Below are 21,133 nucleotides of genomic sequence, written 5' to 3'. Positions count from 1 at the left end.
AGCAACTAATTACCCAATAATAGTACTAAGCTTTTAAACATAATAAAGAACTCCAATCTTCTCTTATCAATCTAATAAATAAATAAATATCATCTTCGTCATCAATAATATTACTGATCTCCTAAGATACATAATATTATACAGTTTATATATATATATATATATATATATTTTCATTTTGCAAGTAAACGCTTCTTAAGGCATAATCTTTGGGAACTCCCCCATCAGCTCGGAAAAAGCTAGAAATCTTTTTTATTTTAGATGTTGACTTTTTTTCCCCATAATTTATCATTCGACTCGAAAGTAGTGACGTCCAAGAAAGCAATATTTATCATCTGAGTTTATCTGGGTCCGTACACGTGGATCGACCATACAATATTTAAACAAGTCATTGAAAAATGATCAGATTCTGGCCAATTAGAAAAGAAAAAGACCAATGATTCAATTTTTTTATAACTTTTTTTATAACTATATTTTAAAATAAAATATTTATGAAAATTGGTGTTATTTTTATAAATTATTTTATAAACATGTCTCTCGTTTAAAATCTAATTGTATAAAAGATTGTAATTTTTATTTTATGTTTATCATTTTTCAAAGAAAAAACAAGAGGGAAGAGCGTGCTCCGTGCAAGTTCTCTTCATCTTTTTAATTTTCAATTAAGGAAAATTCTAAGTAGTTATTGATATTGCCTCTATTAATTTGATTGTTCATGTATTTTATTTTATTTTATTTTATTTTTTAATAATTAATAAAGTGATTACAAGTGAATATCTGTATTTTAAAAAAATTAGAAATATTTTTAAAATATTTAAAAGAAACAAATAATTCAAATGCACTAAAAGTGGGTCTTGCAGCTACTACTGGTATCGATAAAAGGTATCATAGTTTGGACTGATCACTATAGATTATTATTTTTTTACATATTTTTAAATATTTAAATACATATATATTTACTAATAATCACTACCTTAATGATTAAATAACAAAAAAAAAAACATTTGTATGGTCCATAGGTCAGTTTATCAGTTCCAAGCATTTTCTACGGGCTCATTTGTTTTTAAAATTTATCTCAAATCATCTCATCTAATTATTATAATTTTTTTTTAATTTTTATGCAAAATAAAATAAATAATTTAATTTTTTCAAATTTCAAAATAAAAATAATATAAAAAATATATATTCTAACAATATTTTATTTAACTTTTAATTTTAATCTCACTTCATTTCATATAATTTGCAAAAACAAATTATACATAAAATACATTCTCCGCGGCTCCTAACATTGTCCTTTAATTTCTTAAAAAAAAAACAATTATTCTATACACAGTCGACTCATGTAGACGCCGTGTAGTCGGTTGATGTGGTGTCATGCCACGTCAGCTGATATTTAAAAAAAAATGAAAACAAAGGAGAAAATAGACTTGAAAGGCCAAAAACAAAGAACAACCACAAACACTATTACTGGAACCACCTGTTCATGGTTGCTCCCAAAGTTTCTTACATATTCAGACACCACCATCGTTGTCGTTTCTGTCAGCTCTGCAGCAGTACGAATGAGTGAAAACTAGTCGCTTCCAAGATTTCTTACATATTCAGACACCACCATCGTTACCGTTTTTCTCTTATTCCCTCCATTTGTCACTAGTTTTAAGCAAATGAAAGAAAATATATGCACTCTTTTTCTATTTCATGCCTTTCTATGACTTTTTTTTACAAGTAAAGAATTGCACGGCGAAAAATTATGGTATAAAAGGGTTGATTGCAAAATTTGTGAATGATCTATGCAAATTGATTTGTTCTCTTTCTTTAACTCGGTTCGTAAACCCATACTTCGGCACATCATAGTAAATTTTTTTCTTTTTTCTTGTTTACCAGTTTTCTTTATTGATTGTTTAATATTTATAGGAATTCATTTATATGAATTCACTTATGAACTAAAAATTATATTTCCAAGTGAGCTCTAGTCATGACAGGCTATAAGAGGCAAAGTGTAAAGTTAGTTTTAGAATGAGAAAGGTTTGCTGTTTATATCTTATTCCATTTACATTTGAATACTATGAAAGTTATCTAAATATTTTTGCTTGTGATTTGCAGGCATGGAAGCTTGCTGCAAGTGAAAAATACAAAACTCAAGTATCGTACTTATAGTCCTGCATCTTGGAAGGATAGCAAAAGTTTAGGTTGCGAAGAAGGAAGAATAAGGGAATGAAGTTTTTAGAATTGTAAAGATGAAACCATGGTGATTGGAAAGGAAGTTTTATTTGTGGAAGAAAATAAAAGAAGCTTTAAAGAGAGAGAAACAAGCAAAAGGAGAGAAAGAGGTGCGATGAAGGAGAGAATAAGGGAGAAGTGGCGTCACAATGTGTTTTGCCAAAACGGTTTGCCGAAAATGAAATCATTTTCCAGATGGGCCACAATTGCATGCCAACTCCTCCACGCTATTGCAAGAAGCATATTTTTTTTTTTTAAAACATTGTCATTTAATTAATGCATCCTGCTTTTATTGGTACCGAAAGCTAGACTGATAAAAATGATTTTTTTTTTGTATTTTTAAAATATTTTAAAAAAATTAATTTATTAATAAATACTTTCTTAATTATTAACAAAAAATCACTATCGGTCGATTTGGAATTCTCATCGGTCCCCATCATTTTCCTTAATTAATTGCCAAATCGAAGTTGGTCAAACGTCAAGGTCAACACGGAGCCACCTTCTTGTAATTAGAATCTGCAAAAATATCCATGCTATCAAATTAAAGTTGTAAATTGTTTGGGTTAGTTTAGGCAGTAGACTATTTTGAGAATAATCTATTATTATTTATTATTTTTTTATTAATTTTTATTTAATTTTTTATTATTATTATTTATAAAATATTTAAGATTATTTCACTATCTAAATGCAACTTAAAACGGATACTTAAAAAGTCTTTAACTAATAAAATCCACCTTCCTTGAAAAGAACATTCTGCACGTCTTTGAGATACGAATATATATTTACAGTATAGATTTTATACACAAAACTGTATTTAATATTATTCAATATATATAGACATTACACTTTGAAACGCTTACTTTTCAAAAGAAATTAGAATTTTAGAAAATATTTGTTGATGCTACATTGCTACCTAGTCTAGCCACCTTAAGAAATCTAAAAAGGCTGAATGCTAGATATGTCAAGTACACCGACAACGGAAAATAATTCACGTGCCACTTGCATGGTTGCCATCATGTTCCATGCCATCATGTTGCGAGATTTCAAACCTTACACCGTTTGTAAACGTTGTGTTTCATATGTTTTTTAGTCAAATTCTAACAACTTAGTTATTTAAAATTAGGCTTATAAAAATAACGAAGAAGATAATTGAGAGAGAGTGACCTTGGAGTTAAAGAAGTCTTGATATGAAAGTCAGTAAAGTCTCTTAAAAATTTGTAAATAAGTATAAGAGTTTAAGAATAAAAAAAAATTTCTCGCACTTAAGAATTACTATTTATATTGGGGGTCTAGGAAGGGGACAGATCGTGTTTGTCCCTATGGAGTCTGTATCTTTTATATTGTTCATTTTGTCAAAGTCATTTAATGTTGTGTGGCTCTGCAACATCGTCATTAATATAATGTGTAACTCGGATAATTGTCCTTGATCTTACTTTATCTTCAGTGGTCGGTCAATGTTCCCATGTCAGATGATCAAGTGTTCTCCATCTTTTCTGCTATGCCCTGTACAAGTCCCCACTATCAAAGTGTGGTCAAGATATGTCAAGCATGTCCGTCCCATTAATCACCCAGTTGCTTTTCCTTGTAAGCGCATTTCTTCATAGATAAGCTTAGACCCTGGGGCCGGGTATCGAACCGAGGCCCATTGGGCTTGTGAAGTGAAAAAAAATCCCCTTACACCGTTATTTCGAAGCCCTGTATTTTTCTTAACTTCCCATATATAACACAATAAAGATTAGCTAGTATGTGTTGTACGTGTATATATATGTGCATCCCTAGTTGGATTATTGACCGATTAAGTACATTATTCCCAGTTTTAGTGCCTCGATAATCTTGACCCTCAGGCTTCCCTTTTTTTCTATAAATTTTCCAAGGTACATATGTCCTAGATCGATCTTATATATATATATATACATGATATCCTTTTCGATTGATTATATATCTCAAGTACTCAAGAAGATAGATTGTGGCCAATAAAAGTTTGGTCAACCAATAAAAAAATGTCCAATACGTACTCTATGTATCAATTATCATATTTTCCACTTCACGCTATTATAACTCTAATTTGTTTATATCTCTTTCCTCTCTAACACACATGCACACACACATGAAACACACACACACACAGATATATATATATATATAAATGATATATATATATAATAATAACAAAGTAAATGATGTTGCATAATTTCTTCATCGTTTGACGAATTAATAATAAGTAAGGGAACATGCAAATTTAATTCCCTTTTTTGGCTTTCATTTAAAATGGAAGTCCATTTTGAAATTGATTGATTGTGCATATATATATATATATATATATATATAGGTACAGTTGGAAATAAAAAGAAACCTAAAGGACATAAAGGAAGATATATGCAATAATAAAATCAAGACATTAAGAAAAGATTACACATTTCATCCGATGCATTTAATCTCAATCATTCATGTACTGTCATATTTTTTCACAACACTCATAAGTACTGATCGATGGATTGATCGATCGATCTAAGCAGTTTGATAATCTACACGATACTAAATATTTATGTGAGGCCAACGTACTTATCCAAAATCCCTGATAATTTAATTAAATAAATACTGTCTAAACTATAATCTACATATTCAGTTATGTCTCCCCTGCTTGAACACATAGTCCGCTGTATAAGCTAGTTAACATCTGATTGACTATTTTTTCACAATAATATTAAAAATACCAAGTTTTATTTAAGCTCAAGTCTGAAAAAAGTTTATATACATAATAATAATAAATAAAATAATACTACGTATAATCGTAGAGTGTATAAATATCATATAAAAAAAAAGTAAAGTTTATTATTAAATAATTAATTTTTCTTTTTATCTCGTATTTATTTTTTAAAAATTATGTAATATTTTCGAACTCATGACGGTAAATATAATTGACCTACGTGAAGTGTAAAATTTTTTAAATATAATTATTATTTTAAAAGTAATATTATATATAATTGTAAAATACGTAAATATCGTGCAGTCATTTAAAAAAATATGAGATCTACTTATAAAAATTTAATTTAATTTTATATAAATTTTATATTTATTTATTTTTTTTAAAATAATTATACAATACTTGTATGTTTACGATTGCATTTAATTATAGGCCAATAGTTTTATGAACGTGGCAAGTGTTGTGCCGTTTCTTACTTAGCTTTGAGTTTGACCTTCTTCCGCTTGGACTGGAGATTTTAATCTGGGGTGGCGAAATCCCGGTAAGGTACACCGAACGACTTTGAGGTAGAGAACAGAACAACGAGGGGTATAATAGTAATAGTGAAATTCAACGTCTGACTACGACAGTCACCTCAAAAACTCAGAGACGGTGGGCGGGACTGGGACTCGGAACTTCCATTATCTGTCTCTTCTGTCTCTCGCGCTTCACGGTGTTTGGTGTAAGTCTTTGTTTTCGGCTCGTTTTTCACATTTGATTCTATACAGAAATATTTTCCCACGAAAGATTTGAACTGTCTCTTTGCAACGCGGTGTTTGGCAATCATGAAGAAAATCCGTAATCTACATCACGCAGTCAAAACTGTGGAGTATATATCCTTTTCTCGTTCGGTGTAGCAAGTCTGAAACTTTCTCCTCATCCGTCTTCTCATATTATTCTTCTTCTTCTTTCTTCACTCTTGCAGTTATATGAACTTCATCGGGTTTGTTCTTCAAAATCACTTGGTTTCTGTCTCTAGTTTTTTCAGGAACTAAGAATACAAAGGAATCGATACTCGGAGTCTGTCTGGTTATGTTGACTCTTTTCAACAAATTCCGAACACAGCTTGGGTGAACTGTTATATTAGTCTCAGCCGATTGAACTTACGTATTTTCATTCGAGAAAAAAAATTAATTTCTTCAAAATTATGCTACACGCAAGAAGTTGAAAACTCTTTCACTTTGTACCGTTTGGGACAACAATGGGAGCGGTGTGCTCCGGTGGGGTGGCGAAGGGTAATGCCAAAGTTAGAGAAAATATTTCTGAGAAGCTCGAGAAGATAAAGGGTGTTAGTAAGCTGAAAGGGGATGGTTATTCGGATTCTGATTCGGATGCTTTCATCAAAACGATGCGAAATACTGATTCGCCTGTGGTGCGAAAGTCGTTGACCAGTGGCTTGAAGCCATCGTCGCCGACTTGGTCAAAGTCGTCGCCTGCCACGCCGACTCGGTCGAAGCCTTCGACTCCAAGCAGGACAAGCAAGGTACGTTCGACGACTGTTAATTTGATTATGGTTGTTGATTTCAATGTTACATTTTTTAGTATATATTTATGTATGCATGTATGCGTGTGTGTGTGTATTCGTTTCGTGGTAGTCAATTAGCAGTTTATTTTAAAGGAAAATTCATGATCAGATTGGCATATGCATCTCGATGATACTCTCCGCAGAGTAATCGATAGATATAGCGCTGTTGATGAGTAGAGAAGTTTAATAGAACTGCATGTGCAAAGAAATACTTAAAAGATAACTGCATAGAAGGAAAAGCTATTGTATTTTGACAATTCAAGAAAATTTACGCCGGCAAAGAAAATTAAAGATGCAAAATAATGAACCTAGAAGACCAATTTCATTGTGGGACATCCCATTATCATTTTGGCTCAAGTTTTTTCTCCTACCAAGGTATTTGTGATCCTCATGACTGGAGTTGATGTTATTAACTTATTGGAAACTTTATGTTTCCCATCATTAGTGAGTTGAGAATGTATTCATTGGAACAGGATGGTTGGTTCAATAAGCATGAACTGGGGGACTCAACAAATTATGCCATCTCTGGATTTTGGAATTGGTTACTTCATCCTCGCACATATTCCTGGAAAAGGATAATTTTACTCGGTTTAGGGGATATATAATGGAATTCGTTTGCCTGCTTAATATTCGGTGCATGAAGCTTATATTCTCACCCAAAGAAAGGAAATGAATCTTGTATCTCGTTTGAAAATTATTATGACAGCACCTGAGGCATCCTAACAGTAAACTGATCCTGAATTGTTCTATGGTTTGAACGGGTAATATAAGATGCGTTGTACTCAATGATTTGATACAGCCAAGAACAAAACATAAAAGGCCCTGATATGTATTTAATGACAATTTTATGTGGCTAAGATGATTTCTGTTGTCAAGTCTAAAACATTAAATAGACCGAATCTTTCAGGCCAAAATGTTTCTATCATACATAATCTGGATGCAATAATCATTCGGTATCTGTCTGGGTTTGCATTACTAGATTATCAAATAAGTTGAATGCAAGGATTTAGAATTCTGTTCAAGGGAATAACGTTACTTTATTAGCGTTCGATACACTGTCACTTTTCTATACTATGGTTTATTTTGTTTTCTGCTTTTGCAGATTATTCAGAAGGGACTAGGAAGAGCTGGTGAGAGGGCAGGAGATGTTCTGGACTCACTTGGAACTCACATGCCAAAGTTTAATGCCTATAGTGGGTTTGGTTTGGCTTCAAGATGGAATAAAATATCCATATTTGCATTTGAAGTAGCTAACACAATAGCCAAAGGCACATACTTGTTGCAATCTCTTTCTAAAGAAAATATCCAGGCCCTGAAAAAAGAGATTTTACATTCGAGCGTAAAACAATTAGTTTCCACCAATGTGGAGGAATTGCTGAGTTTTGCTGCTGCCGACAAAAGGTTGTTTCTTGTTAGAGAGAATAATTTGCTTTTGATATGAAGTTTGGCTGTCTTTTATGTCTAGTTTGATAGGATTTAATTGTAACTCTTTTCTTTACCTTTCATACCATATAATTTCTATCTTCTCTTTTTCTTTTTTTGACCTCGGGGCATTTTTAGGCAGGAGTTTGAAGTTTTCTTGCGGGAAGTAATTAGATTTGGAGATATGTGCAAAGATCCACAGTGGCACAATATGGGTGAATACTTTTCCAAGTAAGTTGACTTTATAAAATATGGTATGGTCAGTATATTTTGCTGAGCATGCGAATATAGATCTGAACAGTTTGTAATAAATATTTCAGATTAGATACTGACGGTCCAAACCGCAAAAAAATTATAGTTGATGCAGAAACAACAGTTCAGGAGTTGACTACGCTGGCTCAGCACACTTCTGTAAGTTAATTTAAAGCTTTGCATTTATATGTGCTGCTAGTTGGTGAAGTACTGTTGTGTAATTTCATAGGGAAGCATTTGATCATCCTTTACAAAGGCTACATGATGCTAGTAGTTCCTCCTATCTGCTTTATGCATTTTATTGCTTAATCTTTGGCAGTACATAAAAATACAAGTAAATATGCTTGTATATATAGTTCGCTTCTACTAGCATTGAAACACGTAATATGTTTCCACTTCTGAAACATACTGAAGATGTCTTATTGAATCATGTTAAGTGTATACTCTGCAGTTTTTTACTGTAATACTAATTTTTCATGCTTTATATAAATTTTCCATTTTGTCTATCTCCACTTGAATTTGGATTTTATCCCTTGGGCTACGACTAGCATGCATTACTCTAAGAAGCTATAACTTGTTCATTCGTGTAGGAATTATACCACGAGTTGAATGCTTTTGAAAGATTTGAACAAGATTATCGACGACAGCTTGAGGAAATGGAGTCCTTAAATCTCCCTCGACGAGGTTGGGCATAAAATTCTTATTCTCTTACCACAGACTGCTTTTAATATATCTATAATACTGTGAAAACTTGGATCTGTTTAGTTCATTCAAAGTAATAGTTTCATATGCTATGGGACCAAGATGCCCATCTCAACATTTCAGTAATCACGTATTATGCTATACAAATTCTACCTTGGAAAATAGATATAATCTCTTTCTTTAAACCCTGGAAAAACTACTGTCCTGTAAGCAGTATTCTTCATTTTCTACCTTCCGTTGTGCTTTGTGGCCTTCTGTCTCATCATTTGCTACTACTCTATCAACCTCTAAACTTAGAAGATAATATCTTGTCCACGGATTAAATTTTGAAAAAGTTTTTAAAGTTCTAACCACTGATTGTTAAATGTGTCCAGTTTCTTCAAGAAGTCTGTTAAGTGGCAGCAGTGCACTAAATTCATTAACAGGTCATTTCGTTTGTAATTGTAGGAGAGAGTCTTACAGTTTTTCAAAGCGAGCTTAAAGAACAAAGAAAGCTTGTACAGAGATTGAAAAAGAAGTCTCTTTGGTCTAAAAGTTTTGAAGAGGTATATAACTGTGAGCACGTGTCATTATTTCTGAAGAGATAAAACTGTGATATTTGGATACCTAGTTGGAAAACTTCATTAGAATCTGCTTCTATGTACTTTGTGCTTCGATTTATCATTTAAACTGCCAGTTTTATTTAGTCTTTATACTACCTTCCTTGGCGGAAATGGCAGTCAAATATAAACACATTTATTTGATATAGAATCTGTCATAGGTCAAGGAGGAAGGTGCCTACATTATTAGTCTTATGTTCCACAGAATAGAGTGGAATATTATTCTCTCTGTAGTTTTACTTATATTTTCAAATTATTTTGCTTATTGCAGATTGTAAAGAAGCTTTTGGATGTTGTCACCCACATACATAAAGCTATCTGGGAAGCTTTTGGAAACAATGGTATGAGTTGTACATCTCGTAATGAGACTAGCCACAAAGCTCATCTAAGTATTTAATCCTAAAAAGAAATATTTAAATTGCCTCATAAATGTAGAATCTAAGTTACAAGAAAATATAGCGTAGAATCTTCTTTGCAGACTTTGTTTTTTACACTACACATGCCCTGGTTTTGAAATGTTCCAAAGTATGTAGAATCTCGGTTATGAGAAAGAAAAATTCTAAACATAAGCCTCACACTCCTGCACACCACTTAAAAACATGTGATTTTACTCTTCTATCCTCATATTTCATAAAATATAGTGTAGCAATACTCCATGAGAAAATATGGCATAGAATATTCTTTGCGGCCTTGATCTTTTCTACATGTGCACTGGTTTTGCTGAAGTCTCTGCCTATTGCCAACTATCCCTTAGTCATGTCCGAGGCATTGGTTTTGGTTGAATCGTGTTTGTCTTTTTCTGTTTGGCATCCTATTTTATGAACAGTTAAGCTAGCAAATTAACCGGTCAGTTGTTTCTTGCTATGTAGATAGATCAGAAAGTCGAAGTACATTATCTGTGACAAAAATTTCTGCACGTAGATCCTTTGTTACTGCATGGTTTTATCATGTCAAGGCAGTTTTTGAAATATTTTTAGAATTGCCGATGTCCATATATTTTTTTAATTTATATATGGTCGAATACAAGTCATTTGGACATGGTTGAAGTTGTTGGCTTTGAAGTATGTGATTCAAATCATTCAATCATAAATTCTTAGAGTTGTTGATTCATGGCAGGTATAACATTGGTTAGTGAGGAGGAAAGGAAGGGTCCTCAAAGACTTGGTGAAACAGGTCTTGCATTACACTATGCTAATATTATCAACCAGACAAGTATAATTGTAAGTATAAATCTCCCTGTTTTCAGATAATTGATTTTCCCAAGTATGTGTCCATGAATGGAAGGTTATATGTTGACAGGCATCTTGCCCAACCACCTTTCCCCAAAATATGAGGGACCAATTATATCGGGCATTGCCAAATGGTGTTAAGAAGGTTCTACATTCCCGAATGCTTGATCTCAATGAACAGGTATGCCCTCTGAAGAATGGTTGAAACCTTGGCATTTCTTCTGTTCTCTACTTATTCATTTCTCTTCATGGATATTTAGCTCAAGCGTTTCTTTCTTTTTTCTAACATATTTAATTGCTTCACCTTCTGTTTCTGTACAGCTTTCGATTTTTCAGGTCAATGCTGAAATGGAAAGGACTCTTAAGTTGCTACTTCCACTTGCCACAAATACTCTTAAGTAGGTTATACTATTTCACTGGGAATTTTTTTGTATTTACCTAATCTCTACATACTGCTATTTATTTTCTTGTACAAATATAAGCTAATATCTTTTGTTAGTCTTTCATTTTACACAAACACTCAATTTTCCTTCTGTTGCTTTTGGTGACAGAGCACATCAAGGTTTCGGGTGGGTTGGAGAATGGGCAAGGGCTAGGTTTGTTTTACTCTCGCTCTCTGTCTTTCTCTGTCACTAGAATGATACTTCAGAGTGTTTTTTTCTTATTGAACAGTATCGAGTTCGACAACAGTTCAACCGCATCCTGTAACCCGATCCGTCTCCAGACGCTATATTATGCAGACAAGGAGAAGACGGATCAATACATCCTTAAATTGGTGACCTTGCTACACCATTTGATCATCTTAAAAAGACGTAGAGATCCTGCTTTAAAGCCTCTGCCTTTACGATCTCCAACTGGAAAGACAGTCGATTTTCACTCCAAGATGAAGCATTTCATATCCTTGAACTCTACTTCTAAAACCCATGGAATGCAACTTTCTCAGGAAGATAAGAAATTGTTAGATGAGGTGATTAGTAGCTTGATGGCCCCTGGAATCAGCAAAAGTCAGCACTTTGCCAAGGCCAAAAATGGAGGAACCACGGTTTTGAGCAGGAGCACAGGTTGTTCCCCAAGCAGAGAATCGAGTGCACGATGATCAGCTTTTAATTTCGACTTCCAAGCGTAGAAGCTGTCAAAGTAATACAAGGGTAAATCCCAAGATCGAATTCACAGGGACAATGAGAATTTAGCAAACATTTCATTTTCGCAAGACCACATATTACCGTTTGGAGTGACACGAAAATTTAAAATAATCAGCAAAGAGAAATAAATTCCTAAACTTAACCACTAACAATATTAACACCTAAATGTGGATATTTACTAAGGGAGTGTAGAGTGAATTATGAGTGAAATTGTCGGGACGTTCAAGCATAAGCAAAGCTGAAAATAAAAGAGAATCTATTTTTCTAAAATTGCTAAGATTAAAGGGATTTAAAGAAATCGTATGGAAGTTGACTTAAACTTGTAAAAAACAATTAAACAAACACTTGGGATGCAATTTTCACCCACTAATTTGATGATGGATTTACTTCTCTTTTTATTTTCTCTCGACCATTTTCTCATTCCTAGAAATCATAGTCGGATAATATAACAATGAACCACAATTTTATTTTAATAAAACTACTTGATAAATTATATAACAATCATAGAAAATGAAAGAAAATTATTAAAGTCATGTTACTTGTTCAAGTATCAATTGTGCCTTTACGTCAACAATTGATCTAAACCAAGAACAAAGAACTCTAATATTTTCTAGATGCACATTGAGATATAATCCATCAAGTTAATCATCAAAAGCACTAAATATTGAAGTAAATCTAATCCCAAATAGTCACGGGTTATTCATTGAATCCCAAGCTAAAAATCTAGCCTATCATCTCTATATTAACAAAATGCTCAAGAAAATTAAAATCTAACATCATTATATACTGTTTCAAATGAAATTCACTGAATAAAAATATACTGTATCAATCAGATATGCTGAAATTCAAAACCCAAAAACATACAAACTTGCAGAAAAATAAATTGAACTGGAAAAATAAATTGAAGAGGAAGATGAACACTGTGCGAAAATAAAACTGAAAAGAAGAAAAAAAACTGTGCGGAAGAAGACTAAAAAATAAAAAACTGCCGAACTAAAATATCTGAAGAAAAAAAAAGAACCCCCCAAGCGCTGTGCGAAAAAAAATCCTTTTATACTGTGCGTTCTCTCCCCCGTTTCATGCGTCCCTGCGTGCGTTTTGACTCTCGCACGTCTCAACTCCCGCACGTCTCAACTCCCGCGTTTTAATCTGCCTTGCGTGCGTGCGTACGTTTCGTTTCAGCTCCCGCACGTCTCTTGCGTTTCATGCCTTCGTTGCTTGCGTTTTGAGCCAGCCCACGTGAGTTTCGTTCTAAGCCTTCTGCGTTTCGTTCTCTCTGCAGCCCAGCTTTTCATGCCTTCGGTTCCGCCCAGTTCGTTCCAGCCCAGTTCGTTCCACTTGGTCTGCGTTTCACGTCCCTGCAGCTCTGCGTTTTGCAACACCAAATTCTCGCAGTGAAGCCACGATGCCTTGCAACATAAGTAAATTATCAAAGTAAAATTTGGGATATTAATCAGAATTTAACATTGAGTCAAGTATTAAAAATTACTACATAATTAAATGCTCATTCACATTTTGGTTAAACAAATCACTCACTTTAGCAATTTAATCATGTAGTTTTTGACATTTTATCACACCCCCCAACTAGCTTTTTGCTAGTCTCTAGCAAACAATGCGACAAAAATATTGTAGGTTCCAAGAATGAGCTACTAAACTCAAAAATCTCTACAAAAGATCAATCATATTGAAATCATGGGCATTAGAATATAGTCAAGTCAAGTTTTAGCTCAACACAAAAGCTTATAAAATTCTCAAAAGCTCAAACAAGGAAAATGTACTTAAGCTGGAGATCTTTGAGTGCACCAAGTGTGTGAACAGATTTTCATTTGTTGGTTTCAAGATCTCTCACAATAGTTTCAACTTAGCAACTTTTTTCAAGAAAGACCAAAAGGTCTTCACTCCAATTCAAAACCATTACGTTGGCGGCTTTCACGCTATCACACTTTGAAAGACCCATTTTTTTTTTTAACAGATCCCGGTGATAGGCAGCCTTTTCCAATGTACATGCACCATTTTTTTTATTTTTTTATTTTTTTATTTTGTATTTTTGCATGATCTCTAGCTTGTCCCTTTTTTTCATGTACTCTTGCAACCCTTTTTTTTTTTTTATCACACTTTTCCTAAGCCATTAAGATATGGTTCATTGAAGTTCTTGCTAGTTGCTTAGAAGAAACCACTGATTGTCGTCAAACAAACCACAAAAAGTATCTGTTTGTGTCAGTTAAGGTCATCAATCAATAGCTTTGAAGTAACTTTCCCAAGTTTGAGTTGCTAAGACATATCATAAGGTCAAGTGTCAAACTTAAAACTAACCAATGAGAATTAATGTAGCCCAAAACTGCAACTATCTGATCTTAAGTAGAGAAGTGTGAAAATAGTAGCTTGGTAGCAACAAAAAAAATCAGACCCCACAATAATTAATCCTGAGAGACTAATGGTAGAAGGCTCTCCTTACCCCCCCAACTAAAAATGAGCAGTGTCCTCAATGCAAATCATGAATGCAATAAAGCATGAAAGAAAATAGGGCCGAAGGGAAATACCTGAGATAGCTGAAAGAATTGTGAACGTAAAAATGAAACCATAAAAGAATAAACAGTGCTGAACCTGAAAAGATATACTGAAGAGAAAGAAAAAGAAAGAAAGAACAAAACATAGAACTGAAACAAATAAAAGCAGAAAAATAAAAGGGAAAGAAAGAGAAAAAGAAAAAGAAAAAATAATTAAAACAAAACAACAATGAGTTAAGAACCATGAGAATAAATGGGATCTTCCAAAGGAATAGAAGTATCCTCATGTGAAAGTTTTGGCAAAAAATGTTTAAGTCGTTGGCCATTAACTTTGAAAGTGTTTCCATTTTGAGGATTAGTAATCTCAACAGCTCCATATGGAAACACAGTCTTAACTACATAAGGCCCACTCCACCTCGATCTTAATTTGCCTGGAAATAGATGGAGGCGGGAATTGTAAAGTAAGACTTGCTCATTGGGCTCAAAACTCTTTCTTTGGATGTGCTTGTCATGTAATACCTTCATGCGTTCCTTTGACAATTTAGAATTGTCATATGCATCTCGCCTAAGCTCATCCAACTCTGAAATCTGAAATTTTCTCATAGAACCAGCATGGTCAATAGAAAAATTAACTTGTTTAACAGCCCAATATGCCTTATGTTCAAGCTCAACTGGAAGGTGACATGCCTTTCCATAGACCAAGCGATAAGGAGACATGTTAAGAGAGGTTTTAAAGGCTGTCCTATAAGCCCAAAGCGCATCAGTAAGCCTTAAAGACCAATCTTTTCTGTTGGGGTTGACTGTTTTTTCTAAGATGTGCTTAAGTTCCCTATTAGCTAATTCAGCTTGCCCATTCGTTTGCGGGTGATATGGAGTGGAAACTTTATGGTGTATACCATATTTTTTCATGAGGGCAGCAAATGGTTTGTTGCAAAAATGAGTTCCATTATCACTAATGATAGCTCTAGGCATGCCAAATCTAGCAAAAATGTTTTCTTTCAAAAACTTAAGCACAATCTTATGGTCATTTGTTTTACATGGAATGGCTTCAACCCATTTAGAAACATAATCAACAGCCACGAGGATATACAAATAACCAAAAGAAGATGGAAATGGCCCCATAAAATCAATCCCCCAACAATCAAAAATCTCAATGACCAAAATGGGTTGTAAAGGCATCATATTTCTCTTAGTGACTGTGCCTAGTTTTTGACATGGCTCACAAGTTTTGCAAAAATTATACGCATCCTTAAACATATGTGGCCAATAAAACCCACTTTGTAAAATTTTTGCAACAGTTTTATTTGCAGAAAAATGCCCCCCACAAGCCTCATTATGACAAAAAGAAAGAACAGCTTGTATCTCATGATCAGGCACACATTTCCTTATGATTTGGTCAGAACAATATTTAAACAAGTAAGGATCGTCATAAAAAAATGACTTTACCTCATGCTTGAATTTCCGCATGTCTTGAGCACTCCAATGGGGTGGAGTTTGTCCTGTCACCAAAAAATTAACTATGTCAGCAAACCAAGGCAAATTTTCAACTGACATTAATTGTTCATCAGGAAAAGAGTCAATGATAGGGTTAGTGTGATCATTTTCAGCAAATGTAAGCCGAGACAAGTGGTCGGCAACTACGTTTTCAGCACCCTTCTTGTCTTTGATGATAAGGTCAAATTCTTGGAGAAGAAGAATCCATCGGATTAAACGTGGTTTAGCATCCTTCTTTGACAATAAGTACTTTAACGCTGCATGGTCAGTGAAAACAACCACAGGAGAACCAAGAATATAAGTTCGAAACTTGTCTAATGCAAAAACTACAGCAAGCAATTCCTTTTCTGTGGTAGAATAATTTCTTTGGGCTCCATTTAAAGTTTTACTTGCATAAGAAATGACATGTGGGAACTTATTTATACGCTGTCCAAGAACAGCTCCTATGGCTACATCACTAGCATCACACATTATCTCAAAAGGAATAGACCAAACAGGGGGCTGCATGATAGGAGCTGTGGTGAGCAAAATTTTCAGCTTATCAAAAGCATCTTGACAAGAAGAGGTCCATTCAAAAGCAACATCATGCATAAGTAACTCACACAAAGGCTTAGAGATAGAACTAAAATTTTGAATGAATCTCCTATAAAACCCAGCATGCCCAAGAAATGATCTGATTTCTTTTACTGTTTTGGGTATAGGAAGCTTGGAAATAAGTTCAATTTTAGCTTTATCAACTTCAATACCTCGTGATGAGACTATGTGACCCAGAACTATGCCTTGTTGAACCATGAAATGACACTTTTCCCAATTGAGAAGCAAATGCTTCTCTTCACACCTGGCTAAAACAGCTTGTAAATTAGTCAAACATGCATCAAAAGAACTGCCAAACACTGAAAAATCATCCATGAATATTTCCAAACAGTTTTCAATCATGTCACTGAAAATACTAAGCATACATCTTTGAAAAGTAGCAGGTGCATTACATAGTCCAAAAGGCATTCTTCTAAATGCAAAAGTGCCAAACGGGCAAGTAAAAGTTGTTTTCTCTTGATCTTCGGGTGCTATTTCTATTTGGTAAAAACCAGAATATCCATCAAGAAAGCAATAGAAATCATGACCCGCAACTTTTTCTAGCACTTGATCAAGAAATGGCAAAGGGAAATGATCTTTCCTAGTGGCGGCATTCAACTTCCTATAATCTATACACATTCGCCAACCAGTAGAAATCCTAGTAGGAATTAATTCATCTTTCTCATTTTTCACAATGGTAAGCCCAGATTTTTTTGGAATTACATGAATGGGACTTACCCACTTGCTGTCCGCAATAGGGTAGATGATTCCCACGTCAAGTAACTTTAAAATCTCTGTTTTTACCACCTCTTTCATGGTAGGATTTAATCTCCTTTGCATCTCCCTAGAAACTTTAGCATTTTCTTCTAAGTAAATCCTATGAGTGCACACAAGAGGATTTATACCTTTTATATCTGCTATTGTCCACCCAATGGCACATTTGTGTTGCTTTAAGACTTCCATCAATTTGCCTTCTTGATCATGAGAGAGTTGGGCTGAAATCACCACTGGAAAGGTGCTGTCCGGTCCCAGAAATGCATATTTCAAGTCACTTGGCAATGGTTTCAGCTCTAGTGTGGGGATTTCATTTGCTGAAGGTTTCAAACTTGCTGTCAATGGTGGGAGTTGCTCAATCTTTGGCCTCCATTTAGTCTCCAATTTATTTTCTGCATTAAAAACATGAGAAACATCAATGGGGGTGTCATCATTGAGAAGTTCACAAAAATTTTCTAACTCAAACAGCAGGTTAGTGGGTTGATATGCCAAATAAGTCTCCTCCTCAAGGATGCTTTCCAACAGATTCACTTCTTGTACATCTTCCAAGTCTTGAGGTTGCCTACAAATATTGAAAATATTTAGTTCAAGAGTCATGTTCCCAAAACTCAGCTTTAAAACACCACTCCTACAATTTATTAATGCATTTGAAGTAGCAAGAAAAGGTCTCCCAAGAATCACAGGTGCTTGAAAAGAAGATTTTGGTGTCAAGTAAACATCCAACACAACAAAATCAACGGGATAAAAGAATTTATCCACTTGAACCAAAACATCCTCAACAACTCCTCTTGGCATTTTAATAGACCTATCTGCTAGTTGTAAAATTATAGGAGTTGGTTTTAATTCACCCAAACCAAGTTGCTCATAAACATTATAAGGCAGCAAATTCACACTTGAACCTAGATCTAACAATGCTTGACCAATTTTTGAACTTCCTATAACACAAGCAATTGTTGGTGAACCGGGATCTTTATATTTTGGTGGGGTATTACTCTGAATTATGGCACTGACCTGCTCAGTAAGAAAAGCTTTCTTTTGCACATTTAATTTTCTTTTAACTGTACACAAATCTTTTAGAAACTTAGCATATGCAGGAATTTGTTGAATAGCATCCAACAAAGGGATATTAATCCTAACATTTTTGAATATTTCTAAAATTTCAGCTTGGTGTTTGTCTTTGTGCAGAGAAACCAATCTTTGAGGAAAAGGAGCAGGTACAAGACATGAAATATTTTCAGTTTCAGTTTCATTTTGTTCAAACTCACCATTTTCAGCCTCATTTAGTACAAGTTTAGAGACCTTACCAGCCTTGTCTGAACCTTGAGCTGGAATGTTCACCACCTTACCATTTCTCAAAGTAGTGACCGCCTTCACTTGCCTCACATTTGAACTCTCAACCGCTCCTTGTGGTGGCTGACTTTGTGGGTTGGGTTGAGGTTGTGCAGGAAGTTTTCCTTTCTCTTGAGAACTCCAAGCCGTTGTCATCTTTGTAAGTGTGCTCCGAATGTCATTTATCGCTTGAGAGTTTTGATTGTTGATTGTTGCTTGACCTTGCATAAATTGCTGCAAGGTGTTTGACAATTGATGCATCGTCTCCTCAAGACCCTTCTTTTGCATTGGAGGTGCTTGAATTGCGAGTTGAGAGGGTCCTGGAGCCAAGGCTGCTGGAGCTAATTGCTGGTCATTCCTCCACCCAAAATTTGGGTGGTTTCTCCATCCTGGATTATAAGAATTAGAATAAGGACCAGAATATGGTTTTTGTATCATATTTACAGCATTAGATTGGTCCAACAATACCTCTTTGAATGCGGGGATCGTGGGACACTCATTAGTTGCATGCCCATGATCCTCACATATGCCACACTTCTCTAAATTTTTATGGACAGCATGCACTTCATTTACCTTTTTCAATTCCATAGCTTCCATTTTTCTAGACAACAAGGTTAACTTAGCACGCAAATCATCATCTTCTTTTAAAGTGTATTTTCCATGACCAGACTCAATTTGCCTAGACCTATCATGCACATCAGCTGTGTCCCAAGATTGAGCATTTTCAGCAAGGTAATCAAAATATTCAAATGCTTCCTCAGGCTCTTTGTCAAAAAATTCTCCATTACACATGGTTTGTACAAATTGGCGCATTTTAGGTGTCAAACTTTCATAAAAAAACTTATCAAACGCCAATTTTCATAACCATGATGAGGACAAGCATTTAAAAGATCCTTGAACCTTTCCCAACTTTGATAAAAAGTTTCAGAATCTTTTTGGGCAAAGTTCATGATTTGTCTTTTAAGTGCATTTGTCCTATGTATTGGAAAAAATTTCTTCAAAAATTCAGTTTGCATTTCCTGCCATGTGCCTATAGATCTAGGTCTTAATGCATTTAACCATGTTTTAGCCTTATCTTTCAAGGAAAATGGAAACAACTTTAGTCTAATAACCTCCTCAGTGCATGTTGGGTCCATGAATGTAGAACAAACCTCTTCAAATTCTTTGATATGAAGGTACGGATTCTCGAATCCATGCCATGAAAATGTGGAATTAATGGAATCATTCCAGGTTTGAAATTAAAGACATTTGCATTCAAAGGTAGGATTATGCATGAGGGGGTACTAGTTCTGACAGGTTGTAAATAATCTCTAAGTGTCCTATTCTGATTCACTACTTCCCGATCATGATTCTCATTTTCAGCCATGGTACTATTAGTGTCAGAAGATGACTCAAAAGAAAGTGATGCTGAGGTAAAATATGCTTGTGATTCTGTCCTAACCAACCGAGAAGTTTGGTCCCTAGTCCAACCAGTCATACAAACAAGAACAGAAAATAAAAGAATATGCAAGACAAACAACAACAAAACAAAGAAAAAAAACAAAATAAAAATAAAATAAAGAAAAAAAATAAATTAAGAAAAATGTCACCCAAGTTGTGAAGAGGTTCACAACGCCACAAACGTCTTCTCAACAATATGAGAATGCTTTGCTAAACACCAGTTGTCCCTGGCAACGGCGCCAAAAACTTGATCAGCTTTTAATTTCGACTTCCAAGCGTAGAAGCTGTCAAAGTAATACAAGGGTAAATCCCAAGATCGAATTCACAGGGACAATAAGAATTTAGCAAACATTTCATTTTCGCAAGACCACATATTACCGTTTGGAGTGACACGAAAATTTAAAATAATCAGCAAAGAGAAATAAATTCCTAAACTTAACCACTAACAATATTAACACCTAAATGTGGATATTTACTAAGGGAGGGTAGAGTGAATTATGAGTGAAATTGTCGGGACGTTCAAGCATAAGCAAAGCTGAAAATAAAAGAGAATCTATTTTTCTAAAATTGCTAAGATTAAAGGGATTTAAAGAAATCGGATGGAAGTTGACTTAAACTTGTAAGAAACAATTAAACAAACACTTGGGATGCAATTTTCACCCACTAATTTGATGATGGATTTACTTCTCTTTTTATTTTCTCTCGACCATTTTCTCATTCCTAGAAATCATAGTCGGATAATATAAAAATGAACCACAATTTTATTTTAATAAAACTACTTGATAAATTATATAACAATCATAGAAAATGAAAGAAAATTATTAAAGACATGTTACTTGTTCAAGTATCAATTGTGCCTTTACGTCAACAATTGATCTAAACCAAGAACAAAGAACTCTAATATTTTCTAGATGCACATTGAGATATAATCCATCAAGTTAATCATCAAAAGCACTAAATATTGAAGTAAATCTAATCTCAAATAGTCACGGGTTACTCATTGAATCCCAAGCTAAAAATCTAGCCTATCATCTCTAGATTAACAAAATGCTCAAGAAAATTAAAATCTAACATCATCATATACTGTTTCAAATGAAATTCACTGAATAAAAATATACTGTATCAATCAGATATGCTGAAATTCAAAACCCAAAAACATACAAACTTGCAGAAAAATAAATTGAACTG

The 21,133-nt window shown here is 34.1% G+C and overlaps 2 protein-coding genes and 1 non-coding gene across 4 annotated transcripts; 2 read left to right on the top strand and 1 right to left on the bottom strand.

The window, feature by feature from the left end:
- The first annotated feature begins 5,617 nt into the window (after positions 1-5,617).
- Positions 5,618-11,868, top strand: LOC109000839 (protein PSK SIMULATOR 2-like). 2 transcript variants are annotated; one of them, XM_035682658.1, is made up of 13 exons: positions 5,618-5,639; positions 5,937-6,440; positions 7,585-7,883; positions 8,043-8,135; positions 8,225-8,315; positions 8,747-8,840; positions 9,306-9,403; positions 9,729-9,798; positions 10,574-10,677; positions 10,757-10,867; positions 11,008-11,084; positions 11,238-11,282; positions 11,359-11,868. In XM_035682658.1, the coding sequence occupies exons 2-13, from the start codon at positions 6,159-6,161 to the stop codon at positions 11,780-11,782; spliced, it is 1,788 nt and encodes a 595-aa protein (XP_035538551.1). In that variant the 5' UTR covers positions 5,618-5,639; positions 5,937-6,158; the 3' UTR covers positions 11,783-11,868. The 2 variants fall into 2 exon arrangements, with proteins under 2 accessions (XP_035538551.1, XP_035538550.1); XM_035682657.1 differs by lacking the exon at positions 5,618-5,639 and adding an exon at positions 5,653-5,817.
- Positions 11,869-14,569: 2,701 nt separating this feature from the next.
- LOC118343804 lies at positions 14,570-19,318 on the bottom strand. The gene is made up of 4 exons (XM_035682594.1): positions 18,368-19,318; positions 18,184-18,283; positions 15,700-17,268; positions 14,570-15,195 (listed from the first exon to the last, which is right to left on the bottom strand). Exons 1-4 carry the CDS (start codon positions 19,316-19,318, stop codon positions 14,570-14,572), a joined length of 3,246 nt encoding a protein of 1,081 aa, XP_035538487.1.
- Positions 19,319-19,366: 48 nt separating this feature from the next.
- LOC118343899 lies at positions 19,367-19,473 on the top strand. The gene has a single exon (XR_004797686.1). It is a non-coding gene; the product is annotated as a small nucleolar RNA R71 (small nucleolar RNA).
- The last annotated feature ends 1,660 nt before the right edge of the window (positions 19,474-21,133 follow it).

The sequence above is a fragment of the Juglans regia genome, chromosome 11 (genome assembly GCF_001411555.2).
Source record: "Juglans regia cultivar Chandler chromosome 11, Walnut 2.0, whole genome shotgun sequence".
NCBI classification, from domain to species: domain Eukaryota; kingdom Viridiplantae; phylum Streptophyta; class Magnoliopsida; order Fagales; family Juglandaceae; genus Juglans; species Juglans regia.
Note: the sequence above shows the minus strand (reverse complement) of the source record. Positions and strands in the feature narration are given on the sequence as shown.